Source organism: Neolamprologus multifasciatus, chromosome 14 (genome assembly GCF_963576455.1).
Source record: "Neolamprologus multifasciatus chromosome 14, fNeoMul1.2, whole genome shotgun sequence".
Lineage (NCBI taxonomy): Eukaryota > Metazoa > Chordata > Actinopteri > Cichliformes > Cichlidae > Neolamprologus > Neolamprologus multifasciatus.
Window position 1 is genome coordinate 23213262 of NC_140452.1, and position 26157 is coordinate 23239418.

The window sequence follows — 26157 nt, forward strand, 5'->3', positions numbered from 1 at the left end:
GACGTCCACACTGAAATTTTAGTCAGAGCGATTCTTTTCTGGAGCACTCATGGAGTCTGTGGGCTGTAGTTACGTGGAAGGGTTTTAAAAACTGACCATAAAGACATGATGCACATGGATAGTGCTAATAAAAAGCCAGAGAGACCGACAATGACCACTAATTATTTTTAGGGACTGACAGAAGATTTTTAAGACCAATACTGATATTCGGTCTTTTACAAATATGGCAAACAGTCAAATGTTTTTTCCTTTTAGACACATAAAGCTAACACAAATTTCCCTGTTAATATTTGTCACATGTAGTTATTTATGAATTGTTACTAAAATAATTAACAATCCAAGTTAAAAAATAAACATGTCTCAATGCCAACACTGAAGCTGTATAGCGCCCTCTGTTGGACAAACTATGCAACATCAACACTGAAAAATGTTCTAACGCAGTTGAAAGACGATCCTCTCGTCTCTTCATTACTTTTTAAATGAGTATTTATCAGCTGTTACATGTTAGCAAATAACATGTCAGTAACAGTCAGATATTTGGCTGGGCTCTACCTGTGTGACTGAAGTCTAAACAGCAAAAAACTCACATTTGCACAAATCCCCAGAGCGTCCTTCAGACTTTGTGTAATTTTGATAAAAATTCATATTTCCACCATAACGCAACATCCCAGGTCAAAGAACAAGTACTTCATTAACCGAGTAGTCAACTGACATGAGAGCACCTGGCAACTGTTTAAAAAATGATCTAGTCATTTGTGTCACTTTTCAAATAAAATTGCAAACAACTGCTGCCAAAACCCTAAAATGTAAACAAAAAGAATTCTGTTTTATACAATTTATTAGCTTAAACTGCGCATGTTTGGGTTTTGAAAGACGACATTGCTGTGGGCTTTGGAACAAAACATTTAAGATGATTACTGTCAGGTGCTGCACAGTGTGGTTCTCTCTTTTAAGAACACGTGCATACCTGTGGAACCCAGGCCATGTAGCACGTTGGGACAGCTGACACGCTGGGAGAATCATGCTGGTTCTCACAAAGATGGACACCATCAAAACTGCAACCCTCCAACTGGAGACCTCCAATCTACAAAGAAAATGCAAATGATAAGATGAACAAGAGAAACAGACACGCGAAAATGGAACAACAGCTACTCTGTGACTTAAACGCTGAACGCTGGTGGGAGCCCTTCCCAGATTAACTAGCATGCTACATACTACATGAAAGAGACATCAAGTGAAGTCAGTCCAGTGACTCAGGGATTTTCCACAGTAGGACAGACAATAAAGGGAACTCTGGCGTCAAATCAGACACACACATACAAGTACTAAATCACCATAATCTGGGAAAGAAAAACCCAGAGAGTGAGAGCAAGACACAAATCCAGAAAATGTTTTTACATATTGTGTGTGTGTGTGTGTGTGTGTGTGTGTGTGTGTGTGAGAGAGAGAGAGAGAGAGAGAGCTCATTGCTTCACAACAATTATATCCTTTCACTTTCTCTGTCAGACGTCTGAGTGTTTTCCCCTTCCCTCCCTGCAGCTGCAGCCTCTTTGTCAGCACCAACACCCTTTCCTTCTCTCTTTGTGTATTTTAACTAAGCGCATGTCAAACTGTGCCAATTTTTATTGGCATGAGAGTAATAGAAGTATTGCCTCAAAGTATTATATTAAAGACAGTCATATCACCCTTAAATCAGAACATAAAATGAATAACTGATGGCTGAGAGGAGTGCTGCACAGTTCTGTTTGGTCAGAAAGGACTAGAATTACACAATATATCCAAAACGCACCAGAGACCTGAGCTGGCTGCTGTCAGCAGCGGCCTTGTCCTTAATAAAGGCTTTACTCACACCAGGGGGATCTTTGCTGTGCCCGAGCACATTTCCAAAAGTGCAGTTTGGGTTAGCTGAGTGATCCCCATGTACCAAGATCAAGATAATTCTGGGTAACATACCCTTCTTAAAGAGTTGAGTTCTGGCACAATGGCTAATTCTTTGCTTTTCTTTTACCCCCAGTTTCTCCTTTTTCTTCAGTCGTGTAACTCCTGCCTCCTTATCTGCATCTGTATCTATTCTTGCTGTTTTCTCCTCCAATAATTATCACTCAGCCAGTGTACATTGGTTATAGCACTTGTATTCTTCTGTAGATGGAGGTGAGGATCTGATGTTTGCATGCATGAGCAGTAGATGACTGGCTTTACCTTTACTTGTAGTTTTGCTTGTGCAATTGGACTCCTCCATGATGAAACAAACACCAAACTATCCATAGAACAGGACATGGTCCTTAAAAAAAGCAAATTGAATATACGTATTTTTAACATTGATATATATACTTATTCAATCCCCTATGAAGGTGTCCAGTGTGTGTATGTGTGTGTGTGTTACCTGGCAGTTTCCTGTCTCAAAGCATTAAGAAAGGTATCAGAGTGAAATAGCTCAGATAGATCTAGGATGTCTGACAGGAGTGCCTGTCTATTTGCACGTTCCACCCAGCTCTGTATGAAAAGAAAGACAGACAAACAGAAACAGAGAGACGTGTAGATGCAAAGATTAATGAGCCAAATGCTTTGCAAATTACAAATAAAGACTCAAAGCTAACACATAATGCAGGCATAAAATCTGTTACACAAAGGTGTCACAGTTTTATGTCACATGGAAATATGACACAGATTTGAATTCTAAAAAACGTGTTTACGTTCCATGCTTGTGTCGAGCTTCTCATAAAATAAAACATACAGTTAGATCCATGTGCTTTTGGGGGGGTTTTTTTGTGTGTACCAGAGCTTATTCTAGTTTCAGTTAAATTATGACTATGGGGTTAAAGTGTAGCACAGTTTTAATTGGAGGGATTGAACAAAAAAAAAACAAACAAACAAAAAGTGCATGAACCACAGCAGGTGTCTTTATAAACAGAGGCTCAGATGTAATTGGATACATAATTATAAAGCTGTTTTATGGCCAAGTGTGGGCTACATTTTTTCATGAATTAGGTAGGTCAGAGGTCCGGATATAAGCTGAAGAGTGGAAGCTGTTTGGGTTAATCCAAAATATGCTGTCAAAGGAGCACTCACTGCAGGAGGAACAGGCCGTCCTCAGGCTACATACACTAAACAAATCCAACAGAGAGGTAGCAGGGACTTTAGGAGTGGTCAGATCAAGAATTGAGTGCATTTGGGACACACCGGTGAGCACCGCAACATAAAAAGGTTTAGACATCCACTGAAGATAACAGTGCCAGATGACCACAGGGTCCTTTCCTATGAAAAAAACCCTTTAGAACATTCAGCCGAGTGGAAGGACAGTCTCCAGGAGGGGACATATCATTATCCAGGTCTACCATAAAGAGAAGCATATTCATTCCATGATGCAAACCAGTCACCAACCTCAAAAACAGAAAGAAGGAACCCAGAGCTCACTGATGAAAGAAAAAGGCACAGAGATGGGCCTGAACAGCTTAGCTACACCACATCACGTTAACACAGCGTAGGACTTTATTTATTTAAAAACTGCATTTTATATTTGTTTGAGTCATCTTTCTCTAATATTAAAGCTTGTTGTGATGATCTGTAACAGGTGAATGTGACAAATATGAAAAAAATAAACAAAACGAAAGAAAACGAAGAAATCAGGAAGGGGGCAAATAGTTGTTTTCATGGCAATGCACAGATGGATCCAAAACATACTGTAAAAGCAATCCATCAGGTTTTGAAAAGTAAATTAGCGGAATATTCTGCAGAGGTAATCACCTGGTCTGAGTCGATCAACAACAACTGAATGGAGCAGCAGTAATGGCCAAAAACACACACACACAGCAGGAAAACCATTATTTGGGGAGGGCCACGAGTGCCACACTTCAGGGGATCATTTTAAAGAAAAGGATTTTTACAAAGTATTTATTAATATGTTGATTTGTCCAATTACATGTTGAACCCCTAAAAACACCAAACTGTTCAGAAAAACATTTCATCTAATATTTTTATTCAAACCTTTAGATAAAAGGTGAAAGGTTGAGATTCAAACTCATATTCATCATGTAACTGTAACTTGACCACATTTTGGTGAACAGCTACAATAATAAGTAACGTCACAGTCCAAAAACACATGGTTCCTAAATTGGACAGAGTAATTTTTGTCTCAGTTATTGTGTATTTGTAAATTGAAGCCCAAAGGGTTACAAAGGGAGAGAATAAAATGCACAGCCTAATGTGGCTAATAGACCATTTAATGCCTCACCTTTTTATCACCGCATCAACAAGCTGATAAAACTGGAACACCAATTATGCACTAATGGGAACATAATACACATACAGACGCACGCCCACAAACCTTACAAAGCCCAACGCCATTTTATGAGCGCGTGGACAGGGTTAGTGGTGTACATTAACTGAAGCACTATTCTGAGGTACAGTTTTAATGTACTTGATTGAGGTACTTCTATGTAATGCCATTTCTATTTCTATCCTTCTCTTTTAAGTAATGAGTATGTGTTTCAGCACTTTGTAAGAGAGTAATTAAATACAAAACAACGTGCAGTGCTGCTTTTCCCAAACTATATCTGTACAAGGTCTGCGCATGAGACCAAAAACCATGCAGAATATTTTCTACAGCAATTTCTTAACTGTATTTATAATCAAGTATTAAGATTTGCCACCCCAACTTTAAAAATAATCCTGGAAACACTCCCAGATTCTTGGGTTTTGTGCAAAAACAGTAAAATAAAATAAATGCTTAACCCAGACAAACAGTGATGTTAAACATAATTCTTTGCGTAACTCTGCACAGATGGACTTGGAGCTTTGTTAGCCCCGTCCAATATGTTGATGCAGTCTGCTATATTCAGCAACATCTGCTTTGATTAGATGTCGGCCATCTATTGTGTCACAACAAAAAGGGATAAAAAATAAAATAAAATTATTAAATTGTGTGGCAAGCAAAAATACTTTACTTTATTACTGGTAAATGCTGCAGAGCACAACTGTGCTTTAAAACTTTATAAATACAAACGATTATTTAAGCCTGATTGGCTTCAGCTCTAAGATTTAATGTCAACTGAAGAAAAATGCTGACAAATGGAGGCAGAATGAGCAAACATTTTATCTCTCCAATAGAGATCCAATCTCTTTTATTAATAGATTCACTTTTACCACAGAATCAGTCTGCACTGGCTTTAGAGATAAACTGAGATGAGCTTTATGTCAAGAAGAAATGTGCATAAATCCTAGCTTCACATACACACAAGTACACACTTGCAACCGGGCGCATGTGGGCACACATAATCAAAGCGAGGCATGCACCAAGAAAGATTTGGGGGCATTAATAATAAAGCGAACCGAGTTGTGCTGATGTTGCTCATGCTATTTGTGCGTATATACTGTATGTGTGCAAGCATTTGAGTGCTGTCAAGGTCGTCCTGTTCGTCTGGGTGCACTGCTGTGCTGTTGGCTTTTTATTCTTCAGCAGCTCCACACAGCTGCAGCTCTGGAAGAGTCCGCCTTTATAGCGCTGATTAGCTAATAGAATACAGACATGTTGCAAACAGCGATATCACTCAGTGCTGATGGGCAGAAACAGACAGTTAAGGACAGCGCAGCCTCTAGACAGACACATACTAAGACAGATGGAGTGCAGGTAGACAGGGAGGCAGACAGGGCAAAAAAAAGAGAAAAAACAAAAATCGAGTATCAGGCAGACATACACGCAAACAGATGGGTAGACAGGCAGGCCAGCAGACAGACAGAGGCAGGGAGGCTCGCCCACGCAGATAATGAAATGCATCCACACAGAAATAATTTCTGAACGTGAGGGTGTATGTGTGCATTCTAGTCTGCCAGAACATATTGAAGTACAGTCAGACACAGTTGAGCGGAGATAGAGAGGAATTTCCGCCAGAACCCTTATTTCCTGGCACCAACCTAAGGCTGACACTTCCCAGAACCTCCTGCTTTTATAGAATAATCGCCTTTTATTTATGTACCCCTATTGAAAACAACAAGAAATTTTCTGGCAGCATTTTAATAAACATTGCCTAGACCACCCTGTATGTCATAACGTAAAATACCGCAAATTCAGCTTAAAGGCCTCTTGTTGTTTTGAGATCCGTTTATAAAAAGTGGAATTCCACTTCATATTTTATGATCTCTGAAATGCGAGGTTCTCTTTAAATCCTTTGGAATTTAATTTTTTAAAAAAGAAATCTGTTAATATTCATCACTGCTGAATGACAAAGCTCTGGGTAGGATAAATGCATGATGAATTTAAATGGATCCCTCAAAGGCTGATTAGAAAACTCTTATACTTCTTAAGTCTCCTTCCGTTGAGAGCAGCACTACAGAGGATTCTCAAGGCCATCTCAATTTTTAACTTAGGCCATCAGAAAATACCATGTTTTGTTGAGGACAAAGGTGCTCTTATAATAGTGGGCTCTTGTGAATTTCAGCCCTTGAAGAAATAATTAAAACTAAATGATAACAACTGTTACACGCTATGGTGCAAAGACTTTTTCTTTTGCTTCTATGGAGCCACAATTTCTTTTAATTTTTCAAAGTGATCTCAAGCAATAGTTCTTCACATTTTTTTGAAGGTTTTTCAGTGTTTTTCTTTGGACATTGGCTGCTTTTACGCTCAGTTTCACTCCAGTCCTTGTGCCTGACCATTTTCAGGGAAATGTTTGGGTTTCTTTTTGGTTGTCAAGCCACTTAAACACTGAACTATTATTCATTCATGTGTAGAAAATTACACCTAACTTTAAGAGATAAACCTGTGCAATGAACCAACACATTATTTACAAAAGTGGAAAAGACAACACATATTTGCACGAACAAGGTGATTCCAAAAGAACAATTAGCCAAAAACATGCCATATCTCGGAACGGTGTATAGAGTTTCGTTAAAAAGCCTGAGCAAACTGGTAAGTAGAGTACAGGACTGTCACAGTCCTCTATTTCATCTGACCCTTCAGTTGATCCATCTACTGAAGCCTCATCAGAATTGCTCTCTGTGGAAGGGTAGCTATCAAGGAGCCATTCTTGAGGAAGGGAAACAGGGAGAAAATGCTGAGGTATGCTAAATTACTGCACACTGCCAGTGTAGTAAAAACATACCTGGAGAGTAGAAACACATAGTAGAACACTATCAGTCATGGACTGGCATTTCCAGAATACAGACTTCAACATTATTGAAGCAGTGTGGAATAATCTTTATAGAGAAGAGAACAAAAGGAAGCCAACATCCAAAGAAGAGCTTTGAATGTCCTTCAAGAAGCCTGGAGACCTATTCCAGAAGACTACTTAAAGAAATTACAAGAAAGCCTGCCTAAAGGTGTTCAGGCTGTGTTACAGGATAAAGGTGGCCATAACAAATACTGAGCTTTGTGCAAACTCTTTTTTTTTTTGCCTTATGTACTGATTTTCCATATATTTTGGCACCCATTTCCCATTGTGGCATTAAGCCTCAAAACATTTGCACTTTTCCATCCATCCATTCTCTTCCTTTTATCCTTTTCAGGGTTGTGGGGGTGCTGGAGGCTATCCCAGCTGTCTTAGGGCGAGAGGCAGGGTACACCCAGTACAGGTCGTCAGTCTGTCACAGGGCTAACATATAGACACACACAACTATTTGCACTCACATTCACACGGGGCAATTTAGGGTTTTCAATTATACTAACTCCATGTCTTTGGACTGTGGGAGGAAACCAGAGTATCTGGAGAGAACCCACGCATGAAGAATGCACTATATTTGTCATGTATTGCATAGCATGTTAATAGATGTTTGTCTACTTTTTATAAATATTCTTTTTGTGACTGTGGTGAAAAGCAGGTTCCTAAAGAAAGACAGCAGATTATGTCTTTTTGCTATACCATCCATCACGTGTTACCTGTATGGCGAGGGCCCGTGTTACTACAGCTCTGAGGTACTGCATTGGCTCCTCTGGTCCCTCCCATTTATTCTGCCATGTTAAAGGACACTGAGACAAGAGGAAACAAGCACAGAGAATAAAGGTCAATGCAAGCAATAATAAAAGCAAAAATCACAAAAATGAGTATAAGCAAAAGAGTGATGTAAACCATGTTTTAAAAAAAAAAAAAAAAAAAAAAAACCTCTGTAGGAGTACTCTGCAGGTTTACTCTGCCACTATGTGAACCTGCCTCTATTTCCTTCTCCTAACCATGCTGGCAGCCAAGCCACAGTTAATCTGCAGGAGGACTGCAGCAACATCAGCCCCTGTCGAGAAGCCTTGACATGATTCAAAATACAAATTTAACAATATGTGTAAGTCACTGAAGGGCACGCTGCGCCCAGCTACATCCTCACTGTGGTCCAGCTAAAATGCAATCTATATTTAAGTTTCTGTGTTGTCACTGGTGACATGTCCTCCTCAATTTCTGTCATGACATGCAAAAAAGTTAAAGCTGGGTGATACTGAGATAAATCTCAGGCACTATTTTGTATATTGTAAAAATACTGAATATATTTGTGACTTGTTACAATGCTAACTCAAACTTCACAATTGAAAAATACTCTTGTGTACATAAACAGTACTGTCTGTCTGTCTGTCTCCTGACATAAGTAACTGTTGCAGATCCACAGACAGTCTTGTCTGTGCAGCAATATCTGTAATGTCTTAATTTGGAAGTCACAGACAAATGTAAAATGTTTGCAGGGTTGGGAAAGGAAAGCTTTCCTCAGGAGAAGAATGTTAACTCCTGAACACGTTAGGCCGTGTATGTTACCGTTAAACAGAGATCAAAGATTTGACTCACACACACATGCACAAACATGCACAGCAGGAGGCTGAGAATTGAGAATTTGGTGGTATTTAGGCATGAAAGCCATAATGGAAATAAAAGAGACTTTGCATGTCTCTCAGCTGCAAGTCAACCATTCACTCACTCTCCTGCTGCGGGGATGGGTGTGTGTATGTATGTTCGTGTGTTGCACTGAAGTGTCTCAGGAGGAAAAACATGCTGGTTTAAGTTAAGTCACTGCCATTTGTAGGGTACAAATAAGTGTAAAATGCTGTTTTAATTATTATTTTTTAACAAGATAAGGGTGGCAGAAAACAGAGACACAAACCAAATGTATACAGGAGCGCAATCAATATACACCGATCAGACATAACATCATAACCACCTACCTAATATTGTATTGGCACCCCTTTTACTCAATTGAATCCTGGATGCTCAATTGATTGAAATCTGGGGAATTTAGAGGCCAAGTCTGCACCTCATACTTGTTGTTGCTGTGCTCTTCAAACCATTCCTGATCCATTTTTGCTTTGTGGCATGCCACATTATCCTGCTGAAAGAGGCCACAGCCGTCAGGGATTACCTGATATGTTAATGAAAGTGTGTACAAGGTCTGCAACAATGCTTAGGTAGGTGGCAGGAGCCAAGGTTTCCTACCAGAACATTGCCCAAAGCAGCAAACTGCCTCTGCTGGCTTTCCTTTTTTCTGCATCCTGGTGCCAGGTGTTCCCCAAGCGAGCAATGAACACACACCTGGGTCATGCACATGATATGCATCAGACCAGGCCAAATTCTTCCGTTTCTCCATGGTCTAGTTCTGATACTTATGTGCCATTGCTGGTGCTTTCAGCAGTGGATATGGGTCAGCATAAGCACCCTGACTGATATATCCCGCCCACTAACAGAGCTAATGAAGAGAAAATCTGTCTTAATCACGTCACCTGTAAGTGGTCTTAACGTTGTGCCTGATCAATGTATGTGTTGATAATATGTTGAATAACTACTTTTTGGTTACAAACCCAAGCTACTATGATGATGATTAGTATTGACCTGCAAATTACTACAAGTGGTACTGAAAATATAACTGATACCAGAGATTACTTCACCTTTAATCAAAAAGCCATTTCCTCATCGGTCACCATGTCCTGATAATCATGCTCTTTCTATCAAATGAAGGTAGTGGTAACACTTTTTCTGTCTTGCAGCACTGCTTATGACTCTCATACAACCCAAGCCCCCCATCGGAAAGTAGGTAGTTTGGGTTCTTTCCAATCATGTAATTATTTTTTACTGCACAGCTGAGAGAAAGGGCAGCAGAGCTGATCCCCTCAGAACTGTGCCTGCTACACTTTTACATTATCAGAACCATAAATGGAGCATTTTTCAAATGCATAAATCGCATCATCAGCTCATTCTAACCTTCTCTGATTTAAATGGGGTTAATTAGTAACAGTCGGGCATTAATCCATGTGATCTGCTCATTGTATGCAACAGTATTTCCTGTAAAGACTCCAATCTAATTCATATTCTGTTTTGTTATAAAAGACACTAAATGCTCACTTAACTGTATCTGTTGTATGTAATTACGATTTTTTTCCAGTAATATTAAAAAAATTAATGTGTAATACAAATTCAAGGCCTTACCTTAAGAAGCACACGCTTTTATTTTACCAGTGCTATCTCATATTTTAATTTTCTGCTTGTGCAAAAATGCTTCTGTTTGGTTCAATTTTCAGTGACATTTGTAGTAGTAGTAGTGCCCAGTCGCAACATAAGAACTTTAACAAAAAGAAAAGAAAAAAAAACACAAAACACAGTGATTTTCTCAGCACCAAACCTGGCCACAGTGAGACAGAAAAACTCCTCAGTCAGGCTCATGGAGGACAGCCAACTGCCTCGAACTTTAGGTGTGAGGGAAGAATATCATTGTCTGTTTAGTTTGCCCCCCTGGAAACCTTGACTTTATATAGTCATAAATAACTGAAGCTGTACATACGTAATTACTTACTGCTTGGACAGTGATAAAGTTTCTTTAAATTACTGAGGTTTAAAATAATGTTAGAACCAAATATTATAGTCATGTACTGTAGCATTGCAGGGAGAATCGCATTTAGGCCAATTCACTCAGGGGCTTCTTGTCAGTGATGTAAAAATACTGACAGCTAGGGTCACAGAAGTCATCAGGTGTTTGTTAAAAATTTAGCTGCCAGTAAATTCGATGTATGCCGAGAATTTTGTGTTTCTGCAAAATGTGCAGCAGGAAACATAACAGCTGCTGCTTTTTCTATGGTTCAACAACCTTTTTATACTCTAGGCAATATCTTTTTTGGCAAAACTCTGATTTAGTTGTCAAGAAATGCTCCCTCTCTGGGAGAAGCTACACATCAGAGAGCTTCAAACAATATTGCGGGTCAAAATTAATGATCTTTTTTTAATATAAAAAAAGAAAAAAAGCTATGATAAAAAGATATGACATTGAAAAAATTCTCCTGATCTATACAGCTAACAAAATGCATTCTGTCTTTATCAAACAAGTAAAACACAGTATCTTGATTATGCATATTACAGAGAGAAAATCTTTAGACAGACCATAAAGGAAAAAGCTCAGAATAGGCTGAACAGAACTCTTATAAAACTTGTATAAAAACTGTGACTGCATCTATTTCATATACAGCACTGAGGAGTTACATAGGTCAGTTAAAATGGACAACAAGGTATGTTCTTTTAGGAAAACAATGTACATAATGTTAAAGGTTAAACACTTAAAAGTGGAAATCAGACTTTTTAAAAAAAAAAAAAATAAAGTTTTTATTTAGACCATAGTGTGCTAAAAGCTGATGGACAGTGTTTTGGGGGTTTTTGTGATACAGAATTATAATTGAGATATAAATTAGATGTATTACAGATATAATTATAAATTATAAAACAAATGGCTTTGTTTTGTTTTATACATTATATGTACAGTTCCCATTGATAACTGACTTAATTGTAATTACATATATTTTTAAACCACTAACATATTTTATTATTTGGAAATTCGGAATAGATTTTAAATATCAGAACATGATAAAAAGTCCAGTCTTTAGTAGGTCTTATAATAAGGTACACATAACCTGAGATGAACTACAAAGGATTACACATTACACAGTGACATTTATTAAAACAAACAAACTACCCAAAATGTATAAGACGTGTGGAAAACGAAGTAGACCCTTCTTGTTTCAATAGCAATTAAGAGGGTAAGTACCAGCAAGGTGGTGATAAACCAATGCAGAGTGGTCATCAGCAAGTACGAACACCTCTATAAAAGCAAAGGTTCTGGTAGTTTGCTGGTCTGGAGCATGTTAAAAGAAGTGTTTGTTGTTGCCCATCAATCTAGGAAGAGTTCTAAGGCAATTCAAAAGAATTTAAAGTCTATCTATTGATAAAGATTATTCACAAGTGGAAAACATTCAAAATTGCTGCCAATCTTCCCATCAGTGAACATCTCAGCAACTTCCCCCAAAAATCACACCGTGCAATGCTCAGGGAAACTGCAAAAGGGTTGGATCATAGATTCTATAGGTTTCAGAATATTATATGTAGTTCTTTGAATAGATGAGACCAAAGTGGAGATGTTTGGCCATAATTTTGTTTGGAGAAAATCATACACAATATATCGGCACAAACACTAACTGTCAAGAATGGTCACAGAAGGGTGATAATTTTCGCTTGTTCTGAAGTCACAGAACCTGTGCATATTGAAGTCATTGAGTTGACAGTCAAATCCTTTGTATACAAGTCAAATATGATGCCGTCTGTCTGACAGCTTAAGCTTGGCCAAATTGAGTCCTGAGTCAGTGATCCCAACCGCAGCAGCAAACAGCAGCAGTCCCAGTCAAACTCCAAACCACAACAGGAAAGAAACACGTAAATCCCCGCAAATGTCAATGAACTGAAGCAACATCATAAAGAAGCATGTGCCAAAATTCCTCCACAATGATGTGAAATACTGATAACGTCATACAGAAAAAGTTACTAATGCAGCTAAAAGTGGTTCTTTGGGCTACTGGATCACCGGGTGTTCCTTGTCTTACACACACCATTTCTAATTTTTGGCATAATTTTTGTTAAACAAGCAATGACACAATGAAATATGTTGCGAGCTGTTGTTTATCTGAAGTTGCATTTTCCTAATTTTCCTGGTAAGAACCACATGATCTTTTATTATGTCCTGATAATATAAAAACCTTAGAATAGACAGAGGGTGCACTTTACTTTTACCATAACTGCATATTAAAAGAAAAAGCTAGCAAGATAGAGAAAATGTAAGGAAATCAAAGATTGGAAAATGTGACAGATAAAGACTGGAGCTGGTCGAGAGGGCAACGGGGATAAGACTAAAAAAACCTGCTGATTAATACAAAAAGAGAGAGAAGGCAAGCAGTGAAACAGGAATTATGCCCAAGGCTTCTCTCTGGAGATTACACACAGAAGGAGTGAAAGGTTGGCTGTGTCTCTTCTTCTCTACCTCATAATATCCCCTTTGTCCCCAACTCAGCCTGAGGACATACAAGGATACATATTGTGTTTGCTACATGTCTACATGTCAGCTCTGTATACTGTGTATGGGCCTGTCCCTGTGGCCTTCATTTCACCACAGAATAAAAAGAATTGCAGTCCCCCTCTAAAACAATATGGTAAAAAGAAAGCTTTACTTTACATTGTCACTGTCACTGAAGACAGAGCTAACTGTGTATTTTATGGTAAGCGCTAGAAACCTACAGCAGCATTGTAGAAAGATTTAAGTTAAATGTGAGTTAAAAGATGCATTGCATACAGCAATTGGGACTCTGTGTGCATTTGTAATAATATCAGGGTAAGGCCTTCCATTTTATTTTCAGTTGTATTCCACATTTATTGCACTAAGCCCCATTCAATAAATCATCATGAGAAACATTAAAAAACTCTAGATAACACATGTACTCAAAAGCATAAAATAGCACATAGAGTGTTAGGGCTGAGTTTCTCTGTCTTTTGCCTGTCTTACCTCTTGATTTAGCAGGGCAGTGGCCAGTTTCTGGACTTCTGGAGTTAACAGTTGAGTCCCTCGGATGACCTTGCTCAGTGCGGCCAGGGACTGGTGTATACTCTGTGATGACACTTACAGTTTACATACAGTACATACTGTGCAAAAAAATAAAATCATTAAAGTCATCAAAGTCATTAAAGGTATATGCTGTACACTCAAGCCCCAAATTACCATGACATTCATTCACATGATCCTGACCACAACTGTATGTTTCATAATGACGCAAACAAACAAATAACTGTGAGTGTCTAGAAATGAATAAAACTATTCCATGAGATAAGTAACATATCAATGAAGGGAAATTAGCTTATGCATCTTCATGGCTTTTAATCTTAATCAGTTTTTTCAGAATAAACAAAGCAAGCTTTATTTACATACAAGTGTCAGTCTTTTACTCCATGTTGAATTCACACACGGTGAGTACCACTACCTAACACCCCCCCCCCCCCCCCCCCCAAAAGAAAAAAAAAAAAAGTAGCTACCATTTCTAATGCTTTTACCCACCTGGACCAAGCGGATGGCATTGAACTGTTCCAGAGAAATGAATGAAAGGACTGGTGATTTCTGACTCTCTGTAGGTGGGTCCACCTTCTGGTGGATTAGTGTAGAGCCCTGATAGATGAGAGACATGAGAGAAACTATGAGAGAGCTATAGCTATTTGAGTCTACTTGTTCCAATACAGAAATGATCACTGTACATCAATGTGAAGTTGTTCAATGTGATCACCTTCATCCTATGAAAAAATATTTCTTTCTGACGAGTGCTCTCTTTCAAGATTACAATGCTCTCATCTGTAGTTAACTGTTTACAAATTGCACTGACGTGAAATGACAGTGCTCTGTACCACAATCATCGAAACAGAATGAGGTGATGGTTCCACCCAGTAGAGTTCATAAGACTTTCTGAGGGGCTTTTAATGTGTTCTAGTTCAGTGTATGTCACTTAATGTTGACTTCTCATTTCATTTGCAACAAGTATTGTCTACATAATACTCAGAGTAAGATGTATGTTCACTTTAGGAACTCCTGCTACATTAGCATGCTATCTTTTCCCCCCCTTATACAGTACAATGGTAAAATATTATCTATGGATTTCCATATGGATCTATGTATATATGCATATACTAAATTCCTACAGTAACATCATATTACTAAACAGAATTTTTTTTTCTTGCTCCACACAGTGCAAACACAGGGGTGGAGGTTGAGCACTTGTTTACATTAGATAAACACTTTGTGTTCTGTATACAAAGTATACCATACAGTATACAAATAGGTTACAAAAAATATACAAATAAAAAATAGAAATGCTTGGATTTTGTTGTAATCTATTAGAACCATCACACTCTATACCTGGATTCTATTTTGCTTTCCTTGCAACAACTCAGTTAGAGAAAGAGGCAAAAAAAGAGAGGAAGAGAAGGATAGCAGGACCAAGGGATGAAGACAGACAATGAAGAAAAAAGCTGGTTGGATGGGATTCAGATTGACTAGAGCTCAGCTATTGTTTCCATTTAAAAATGTAACTAAAAAGCCAAATAAACAGTCTCTGCTGTATCATGCTCTGCCCATGTCTTTCCAGACTACATAATGATTTGCCAAAAATAAATGTGTTTGTACATTTCCACACACACACACACACCTCACACATTTTCCACAAACCATAAACGTTTGCACACACAACCAATGCACACGTGCAAGTACGTGCATTTAAATGGCACACTGGGAAGTTCAGATCCACTGAGGGTCAAACAACAAGGTTGGCTGATGACAAAGGGATAGTTAATTGAAAGCAGCCAGAGGTTGATTGTGATCTATGGAAAGCTTGCTGGTGACACAATGGCAACAATTAACACAGTTAACCATTTTCCTTTCAGTAAGTACAAAACAACTCCATCTACAAGAGACTGAAAGAGCAAGAAGAGAGACAGAAAGAGAGGAGACATAAGTGTAAATGAGAGAGAAGGAGACAGTAAGCATGTGTGCTTGACAGCATGAGAGGCAGAGAGACGAGATTGATACATGGTGACTAAATTGTTAAAGGTGGAGGCAGATGTCCTTTTAATTTGAAAACGTGCCAGTCTTCAAGCAACTGCACACAGCAGTACTTCTTGGCCAAGCAAGCCAGGGGCTAACACACTGTGTGTGACAGCCTTTGACTGCACTAGTAATATCCGATTACTTCCCACAACTTTTAATTAGGTGTCACGAACCTTGTTGTCTGTTGGTTTTGTTAAGTCCCTTTGTGTTCCTAGTTTTTCCATTACCCCCCTGCCTTCTGTATTCCCTGTCCCCTGTCTTCATGTTTAATGTTAGTCTTCATGCTTCAGTTATTTTAATCGTCTTTGTGGTAATGCTGTTTTACTTGGAAGGTTAGTTGTCTCACCGTGGCTTTACTTCCTGCTTTTGGGTCTTTCCCTCTGCTGTGACCCTCATGTTGACCTGTGTTTGATTGTATTCAAATTTGAACAGTCTGCCCTGTCTGTGCATATAGCCTTGCCTCTCCCCTTCTCCATTTGCTTCCTGTATATCTACGTATTGTTCTTTTTTGTTGCCAACTGGACTGTGTGTTTCTCCAATTTTTGATCATTCAGAAGTTTTCCTTTTTTATTTAAAGCTACAGATGCAGCTTTCCAATTTGGTTTGCAGGAAAAGGGCAACAAAAAGTAATGGGTCAATAAAAAGTCAATATGAAATGGTAAAGACAGCTAACCTGGTTGAGTTTCTTCCATAAGTTCAGGATAGGTGACAGTCCATTTGACCAGAGCTCCCTGTCAAACTTTGAACCTGTTGCGACTGAGCGACTCAGGATGCGCAGTTGAGAAATTACCTGTAAACAATTAAAACACAAATAGTCAGTGGTATGCTGCATGTGCTCCTGTAAGAATAAACGGCCTATTTTTTTAAAACACCACTCATATAATTTGAAGTAGGCACATGAATTTTGACTCCCATATGTAAATCCCAAAACACTGTTTCAGGCCCTGTAATGTTGAAAAAAAGAAGAAGAAAAGAGAACCATAAACACGCCTCCTTACATACCTAATCAGCCAAGCTTAGCTACAGGATTATAATCTTGGACAGTACTTTTATCTAGACTCAGTGTGTGTGTGTGTGTGTTTTGTGATAGTGCAAGTTTCCACTTATGTCTGCGTTACAAGTAAAGCAGCTTGTCTGATAAATGACTTTCATTTGGTCCAGGAGAACTCTTTACTAACATTTGTTTTATCTTCTCTGCTCAGGAGGGAAACGGCATTTGCCCCATGTCTGTTTGAGTACATCAAAGAGGGAGATGAAGGTAGGATTAAAAAAATCCTAATCTAAAATTGAATTGACAGCAATATGAAGGAGGTTGATATCAAATATAAGGTGATTCAAATAGTAATTTAAATATATTAAGATAACCAAGATTTTAATGAGCTGAAATTTCTGCCATAATTGTCTGGGGATAAAAAGTTACTGGACATTATACAACTTTATTGTATGCAGTCAATTTACTCAGTTTTTCACATTATTTCAGTATAACAGTATTCTAGTTTAGGGTTGTTAATAAGTCAAGCTGATTGATAAATTGAGCATAACAGAGTGAAAATCACAGATGCCACAGAAGGCACAGATGTCATTATATCTAAATATATAATCAGAAATGAACAGAAGCAGTATATGAGAGAGCTTCTATGTGTATATGCAAGATTTGGAGAAAAAAATCTCTCTGCATTTAATGTCTTTTTTTTCTGTATTGTAGTATTGTAGTTGTAATGGCACAATGATACATTTTCACATGCTAGTTTTATCCAAAGTGCTTATCTTTGACATTGTCTATGTCTATGTAAAAACTATGAATGCAGGAAATCATACCTCAAGCCTTTTGTAAAGACATTTCAAACCTGTGTCAGGTAATTGGTAAGATTAGACATTTATATTTAATGGTTTCCACGAAATCTGCAGACTTTTCCCCAGGACCTCTTCAGTGTATGTGGTTAACAGCAGAACTCAAATACAGTGAGAGTAAAGAAGGGACACATTTTGGGGAAAAGGGAGAGAAAAAGAGAGAAGATGAAAGTGACAGTGACAAATGACACCAGGATGGGAGACAATGACATATGGGGGAGATAGGTAGAGAAAGAGACACAGTAACAGACTCACATAAGTGGTCTTGTGGGAGTCGTATGAATTAAACTAGGTTGGTGGTTCCAGTGATCAGCAGACCACACTATGAGTGAATTTAATTGTATTAAAACCCACATGGGGATTGTCCTTACAATCTGTAAAGGTTGCGTGTGGTTGAACTGAGGATAATTACAATCAGAAGACACAAAAAAAGAAGCAGCAGCTACTTTCAGCTGTTCACTTATTCACAAGATTTTGCCACAGTGGGAAGTTCCACATGTTTGATTTGACAGTTGTTTTTTTTTCTCTTAAATGTTGGATGTCCTTACTCATCCAAGTCCAGAAGGATTTGGGTCATCTCCTGGAATGAATGGATCTTTTGCTTGTAAACTCCGACAGTGTGGAATCACTTAAAATCACAAGATATGCAAAGTGTAAAAATCTTCTGAGAAATCAGTATCTGTATCAGTAGAGATCTTCAATGCAAACCACCAGCGACCACAGAATTACGCTATCGATCAAAGCAATTATGAGGAGATCTTTGGTGCAGCAAATCTCTCCTAGTGACAGCCAGCAACCAGTTGCCAACTGGTCAGGGAATAGACATTTGTCCCTAATGCAATGCTGACCATCTCCAGACCTGTGTGACTGAGACTCTACCTGATGTAAATGTGGCCAATCTCACATTGAAGGTCATCATCTCAGACACTGACCTAAAATCTTCAGTATTTTCAGTGGACTGTAAGGGGCACAAGATAAGATCATCTGAATGTTCTCCTTCAGACTCCTCAGGATGATACAGTAGATCTTTACACTGACATCCTGGGGGTCAACTGAATGCTGCCTTTGAGCTTGGAAACTGCAAAATCTTCAACAGAAAACCGCTTGGTCACAGTCAGTGACAATCCTTCACATGAAATTTGGGTCAGTTTTAACAAGAAGATGATGCTAGCTCTAAGTTTGAGGCCAGTGGTAAAATCACATAGGGCATAAAACAGGAAGTGGCAGGAGCAATCTAAAAATAGCTGAAAGCTCTCTGGATATATCCCAGAAGATGATCTTGAATGTGAGATGAGCAAGACTTTAAAAAGATCACACCTTGTACAAACAGAAAAACGCAGCAAAATGAGCTCATTGTAATGTCATCGCAATGTCACGTATTACATTTTCATTTCATTCTTGCTTTGGTTCTATCAGCATGTTTCTTACGAAAACAATGATTTGGTTCTTTAAAATAAACGAACCCTTATATGTGCTCATGTTTTGGTTACTCATCCAATTTACACTAAAGCATCTTTATTTTCAAAAATGAATTCTCAACAACGATACCAGGCTTGAATGGAAAACAATGGAAACACATATACATGTTATTTTCTGCACAAACGACAATGATAACAAACATGCTATTGTAAAAAAAAAGAAAACTCTTTCTCTAGTGCATGAAAAAAGCAAGGTTTAATTGTGTTGTGTGTGGCACATTTATACTATTTATACTCTTTCCTTTAGGGTTAAAAAGATCTTGGATTTTGCTTCCTCTTATAGATTTTGTAGCATCTGGCCAAAGTCCAGGCCAGTTCCTCAAAGACAACTGGCTCTTATGCAGCTTCCTTCACATGTATTATAGGTCAACCTTTCTACCATTTCGACATTTGCACAATATCACAAGTGGCAGAATCAAATCAAAACATATTTTTCTGCTTCACAGAAAATCTGTAAAAGAATAAAAATCAATAAGTCTCAGCCTGAAAAAATAATTACCTGAATGTGTAAAGTAAACACCAAAGACAGGTCCTATCCAAACACTACACACAGATTCATATATTACAATGCAGCCATGCAATCTTCAATCTATATCCTGCTTCTGTCTTTTAAGATTTTCATCTCCCCCCCACACACACACACACACACACACACACACACACACACACACACACACACACACACACACACACACACACACACAAAAATTATAACACTGAAATAAAACATATTGTGTGTTTATGTGAGACTGTGTTACACTGTATTACATCAGAATCTGCAGTGACCATAAACCATTAAACACATTCGTACATACACACCAGGGTTTTTTCCATCCTCTATAAAGGAAGAAAGTACTTGGCAGATTCAACTTACTATGCAGATTTTGCTCAAAGCGCCAAAGGCTGAAAAACACCAACATCCATTTTAATTAGCTACAATCATCTATACAAACTGTCAGACTCAATATCTGTGAAGTAGTGGTAAATGTATTTATGGCTGAAATGTTATTAGAAACCCTCAAGTTGCTTCGGTTTATTGTTGTAAATGAACAAAAGAGTGCAGCTTTTGCAGAGTTTGCTTATATAGCTCAACGCAACAGCTAACACAGATACACATCAATCTTATCTGATGCAAAATATATGAAATATTGCCATACACTTGTTCGGATGATAAACGTCAACTTTCTGATGTTATCAAATGTGCCTTAAAATGATAACTACATGCAAAAATCATCATATTGTGAAAAATGTTATTTTGAGATTTTAAGGTTTTGGTTTTAATTTGCATGAGACGTGATACTGCATATGCCTTATAACTGTCTTAAAAATAGTGCAGTTTTAAAATAATAATTTTTCATGTCATTAATGGTTTCTCAACTCATTTGTTTTTATGTTACACTTATATCTTTAAGTATTTTGGCAAATGTAGCAATTAGATTATTTCAAATAAATCGATAACACTTTATAATAATTAAATTTAATGCATGTTAAATTGTTAGTAAAACCTATTGTACTGTTAATGTAACAATGAATTTATGATTTACAAAATTAGGAAAAAAATATTATCAATGTTATTATTTATGCAATTAGTTTATGTAAGAAAAATATTTTATTAATTATAAGTCATATTAATATGGTATCAAAACTAAACAGATGGTTCACAGTTGATTTTATCACTGCCATACCACCAACAAACTCATACATTCTTTAAACTGAATTATAAAGTATCATAAATACAAGTTTCAACTTTATAATATCCAGGGTTCATTTATTTTAATGTTTAATAAATACTGTGTAATGAATGTATAAACGGTTTTATAAATGTCAGCTGCAACTTATAATGACATCCTGATAGTGTTTACAAACTAACTATTAATCAAATATTGAACATTTTTAATTGTCAATGACTTGTTCCCTTGACGAGAACAAAAGTGTTTGTATTTACTGTCAATGTGAAAGTTACCGCCGTAGTACACTGAGTCTCAAATACCCAGATCCCTCGTCTCCTAGGCCAAAAGCAGACTATGCTGGATATGTTTCAACTGAGACATCTGCGTAATTCTACATGCAACAAACTTTCAACAACCATAGCTAAATGAGTACTTACAGCTTGCAGGTAGTTACATTACGTGCGAGTACTGTATGTGCTTAAGTGTACTGGGCATTTTTTATGAGCATGCAGTACTTTTGAGTCTTTTCTGGAGAATATTCTCATTCGTTGTCATTGTTTTGGAATGTTGCAATAATAATAAACATACATGTGAATAAAGCGAGCATATTTGTCCACCCGAATACTGGTAAAATTCTGTTAAAATACATGTAGAATAGATTAAAACATCTGCTATAATTCACCAGGGTGAACGGGCAATCATATGATTCATGGTGATAAAATATTTAAATCAACTAAAAGCCCTAGCCAGTGGGCAAAGGCGGTATTTGTCATTGGATGATTGGAAAACAGACATGAAACAAACGCCCAACAGTTAGCAGTAAGAGAAGGGGTATCTTTAACCAGACTGCCCTGGACTCTATTTTTCCAAACTGTGTTACACCTTCTGCTTAGCTTCTCTGTGGAGAAGGATATATACTGCAGCAGAATAAAGACCCTAACCTCAAAGCTTTGCGCCTTCTGCTTGAAGATCAAAGAGGAGGACTGACTTCAATGATTGTGACTTTTTGACAGTCACCTGACCTCAACTGTACATCTGTGGCGGCACTTGAAAAAGTGGAAAAAGCCAAGTATTCCTGACATCACAAGGAGCTCTTTGGAACACTGTCAAATCACGCTGAGATAACATGGCTTATCATGTGGAGTCTACACCAGCACTGCCAGAATTGCTGCTCCATCCCTCCAGTGGAGTTCCACTGACTTATGGGATCAGTGCCAAGGCGCACTGAAGCTGCTCTAGTGACACATGTTGACCCAACACCTCGCTAAGACAATTTGAGTTGATTTTCTTTTCATTTTTCATCTGTATACATGCAAGACTGCTGTGAGCTGCAGGCAATGTGAGCACATGTGCTTGTGTGAATAGGCAGACTGCTGTGTGTGGGTGCACCTGGGAGCTGACGATTCTCTGGGAGGATCTCGCTATGTTGGCAGGCAGACCAAAGAATGCTGGCCTGTCATCCTCTGGGAGATTCTCTATTACTCTGCGGTAGTCCTGGGAAGACACGCAGACCCATACAGGTCACATATTGACACACACCCATATAAAGAGAGAGAAAATTAAAGCATTCTGCCAATTTATATCATGGCTTGATGACATGACAAAAGACATTTTTCCATTTCTAAGCAACATGTTATTAAATTGAAAAGTAAAATCTTGTGGCATGCTTGTTAGATTTCTGTGTGGGTGTATAGGATTAATAATGCAATACTGAGCTTACTGGGGTGTGTTGTTTGTAACAGTTTGATGCAGGTTTTTTAACAACAAATATTTGCCTTGAATAGGGCTTTAAAAGCCTAAATTACTAAACTGATCTCCCTCATCACTCACTGCTAAATGCTGAATTCTAGCAAAAGACTGTCAATTCAAATGATAGATTTCTACATTGATTGTTTTTTTAAACAAATGACCTCTCAGTGATTCTGAGGAATGAACTAACATCTGGAAAAGAAAATATAAACAGAAAGCAGAGCAGCAGAAAAACAGAACCACATAACCACTTACTTGAGAGTAATTGCTGACATTTATTTGTAGTGGCTACTTTATAAACCAAGTGAAAATGAAGCTAACACCAGACAGAAGTTAAACACAATCCCCAGCTAGTGAATCTAATCAACCGTTATTGCTTCTTTGTCACTGGACGTGGGCTCATGAAGATGTAAACAAACTATATAAACTTTCACCTTGAGCTTAAAGATACATATAATTCTAATGCACATATATTTCTTATTAATAAGTATATGTACAAATAGGTGTTACATGGTGAGTGTTCCCAAAAACCTACCAATATGGCACAAGAGTTTGGGAGGCTGATCTGAGGTGGAAAGAATCCTCCTCTACTTTTTCTCTGTCCAGCAGAGAGGGAGGATGAAAGGAGACGTGCGGAAAAGAACTGCTCAAGGTAGGAGCGCAAGATGCGGAGGTCAGACGGGTTGTCAATACGTCCCCCATAGATAGCATTCTCCAACAGACCATGGACAAACTCCCACTGAAATTGTTTACCACCTTAGAGAAATCGAGACATATAAATACACAAATAAAAAGCGGGGTCCACACAGAAGGTAAGTAACACAGAGATGCGAATGCTGAATTGCCCAGGGTATGCTCTTTCATAATTGGTCGTCAAAGAAACACTGTCATAAAAGGCAATCAAAGAAACAAGAGATTACCATGTGCAGACAAAAATGCAGAGCTTTCTGCTGAATTTACACATTTCATCAGCGTCCTACCTTCAAAAAGCCTGTCGATAATCTCAAAGCCAGCACGAAGGTCTGACAAGGAAAACTCATAGAACTTTGTCCAGCCCTGCAGATAAATCAGAGATAAGCGTACAAGTCAGTACAGAAATGACAAATGAAAAGTGACAAAAAACCTCTGGACTTTATTTACATCCAAAATTCCATCGAAATTTAAAATCCAGATGGAACTGAAAGTACAAAGTTTAATAAGTTGATAAAACACACATTTTCACAGCACTGACCATTTCTGTAAAAACAAAACAAACAAAAAAAGGAAAAAACGTTTTTATTTTTTTATTTGATTACATCACTTCACTTAATCACCTGTTGTAAACTGCCCACTGTAGGTGGATGAGGTGAGAGGTGGAGGAACACTGTGTGGGCATCTTTCAGTGATTAAGTGTATGTTGTTTGCCCAGCAATTGTGTGCCTGAATGTGCATTCAAAGACTTTGGTGGGACACGTTTCGCAGGGTCTAATAAATTCGCTTACAGTATAAGTGTCAACATTCACAAGTTTGTAGGCTTTTGTATTAAGCAAATGCTGCTTATTGAGCCACTGTTTAATTTAATGTATGGGTTATATTTGTGCTCACTGACTGTAAGCACTTCAGATGGTGTGCTATAAAATCAGTAATTTACCAGACATAGCTAACCAGTCAGCTTGTTGTCATTTGGCCAAATGTTAATCATTCATACACACACGCACACAGACGCGACTTTACAGATTCCCTTTCATTAGGAATATACACAACCTTGGAAATAGAAGCCTGTCCGCTTTGCTTCATTTTAATTCTACTGCCTTTGTCTTTTGAAAAGAAATATTTTTTGCAGTGGCATGTAAAGAGGATGAAAACAAGAGAATAAATGAGATGGGGAAGAAGAACAGTAGATGAAGCAAGAAGAAAATGAGTGATGGTGGAGTGGACAAGAGGCGCTGTGACTGTTTCAGTAATTAGGTGATCATGTTCTTGGATGAGAAACAACATTACCATCTCAAATGAAAACACTTACCAGAGATTCAGTGACTGAGCAAGAAAGAGAATGAGAGAGATAAAAACAGCAAAAGAGAGACAAGAAAACTGCAGACAGGCTAAAACAAATATCGGGGGGCCGGAAAGGAAAATGGAATTTAAATAAAGGGGAATGCTGACAGACGAGGTATTCTATGATTGTTTCCTAAATTTGAGAAATGCATCAAGTACCATATATTGACACATTGTCTCTTTTTATCTTTATATTTCATTAGAATGTACTCAGATTGCTTAATGTCAAACAAACCAGCACTTCTAAAGTTAAAAAGCTTTTTTTTAGTTGATTGGTTCATAAGGACACACGAGGAAACATGGAAAGGTAAAAATCAGCCAAGACTGATTTTCAGTGAATCTCGTTTCGTTAGGATTTGAAAGGAACAAGCATAATAATACACACCTTCGTTTTTTTTCTTTTATAATGTTGTACTCAGCTGTACACGTCAAAAGGGTACAAAAGTCACAATGCTGCATTAAGAAAAGAGCAAGAACATGCTTACTTTCTCTCCCCCGCACACCAGAATTCATGCAGACATTTTAAACCTTCAACTCTGATTTAATACATGAAATATAAAAACAAGAATTAAATACATTTTTGGAGTTGTTGATTAAAAAATTGTTATTGGTGTTTTTACACACGTTTTAAAGCTGTTTTGGGGGCATTTAAAATTTTAATATCGAAAAAAACTCCTTGAGCTAGGTCCTTCAAATATTTTAGGGCACGTGATTGTATGAATATGGACTCTCAGGAGTGTCTCAGGTTAACATATAAAGATGGATGCTTTAAGTCTACAGAATATTCCCATATCCAGTCTCTGACAGCAGATTTGAAGGCCTGTGGAAACCTGATTGTTGTGGGTAGGCAGATTGTTGTGGTGGGCAGATTTTTTTTTTTAATTACAGCTTCTCATATACAAGGTGCATAACATTAAAAAAAAAAAACACAGTCAACATCAGGTAAATTATTTAACAGATATTAAAGCTTGATTATGAGATAAAACATTCTTCCATCCATCTTCAGTGTGACATTCCCAGAATGTTTCTATTAATATTACATCCAAAATTTGGCATGGCATTCTCTCTCATTTTCCTAATTTTGGCCTGAGGCTCTGAAATTTTGTATGATTATCATTAATAAGTGTATCTTTCATTAAGACGTTTTCAGGCAAATCAGAGATCGTCATTTGGAGGGATTTGATGAAGTGATATGGAATGACCTCAATACATCAATGCCCGAAACTGAGAAAATAAACAGCCAGATTTTATCTATAGAAAAAAAGAAATTAAACAAATCTTAAAATCTTAAATACTGAGAAATACCTCTAAGCACTTGCTTTTAAATAACATATCAGATGCCTTTATTTTCATGCCATGGTCATTTTTAACCTAAAAATCTCAAGTTTGAGCTTTCCAGCCTTTATCTGGATTTCTTTTGGGAGCCTGGGTGACTTTTAAGCTTGTATGTATCCATTCCCAAGAGCACCTCAAAGGACTCAAATCCAGCACGTGTTCCTACTTCAATACTGCTTAAATACTTT

At 37.8% G+C, this 26157-nt stretch overlaps 1 protein-coding gene across 5 annotated transcripts in view; it reads right to left on the reverse strand.

Moving 5' to 3' along the window:
* Nucleotides 1-26157, reverse strand: part of dync2h1 (dynein cytoplasmic 2 heavy chain 1) — a 119678-nt gene that overhangs the window by 1348 nt on the left and 92173 nt on the right. For all 5 annotated transcript variants that reach the window (XM_085183854.1, XM_085183855.1, XM_085183856.1 and 2 more), the window contains 10 exons: nt 23581-23656; nt 23136-23356; nt 22241-22345; nt 16526-16642; nt 14317-14424; nt 13771-13872; nt 7871-7960; nt 2384-2493; nt 2200-2281; nt 968-1084 (listed from right to left, as the gene is read on the reverse strand). In XM_085183854.1, the coding sequence (XP_085039980.1) occupies nt 968-1084; nt 2200-2281; nt 2384-2493; nt 7871-7960; nt 13771-13872; nt 14317-14424; nt 16526-16642; nt 22241-22345; nt 23136-23356; nt 23581-23656 (1128 nt within the window). The remainder of the gene's footprint in view (nt 1-967; nt 1085-2199; nt 2282-2383; nt 2494-7870; nt 7961-13770; nt 13873-14316; nt 14425-16525; nt 16643-22240; nt 22346-23135; nt 23357-23580; nt 23657-26157) is intronic.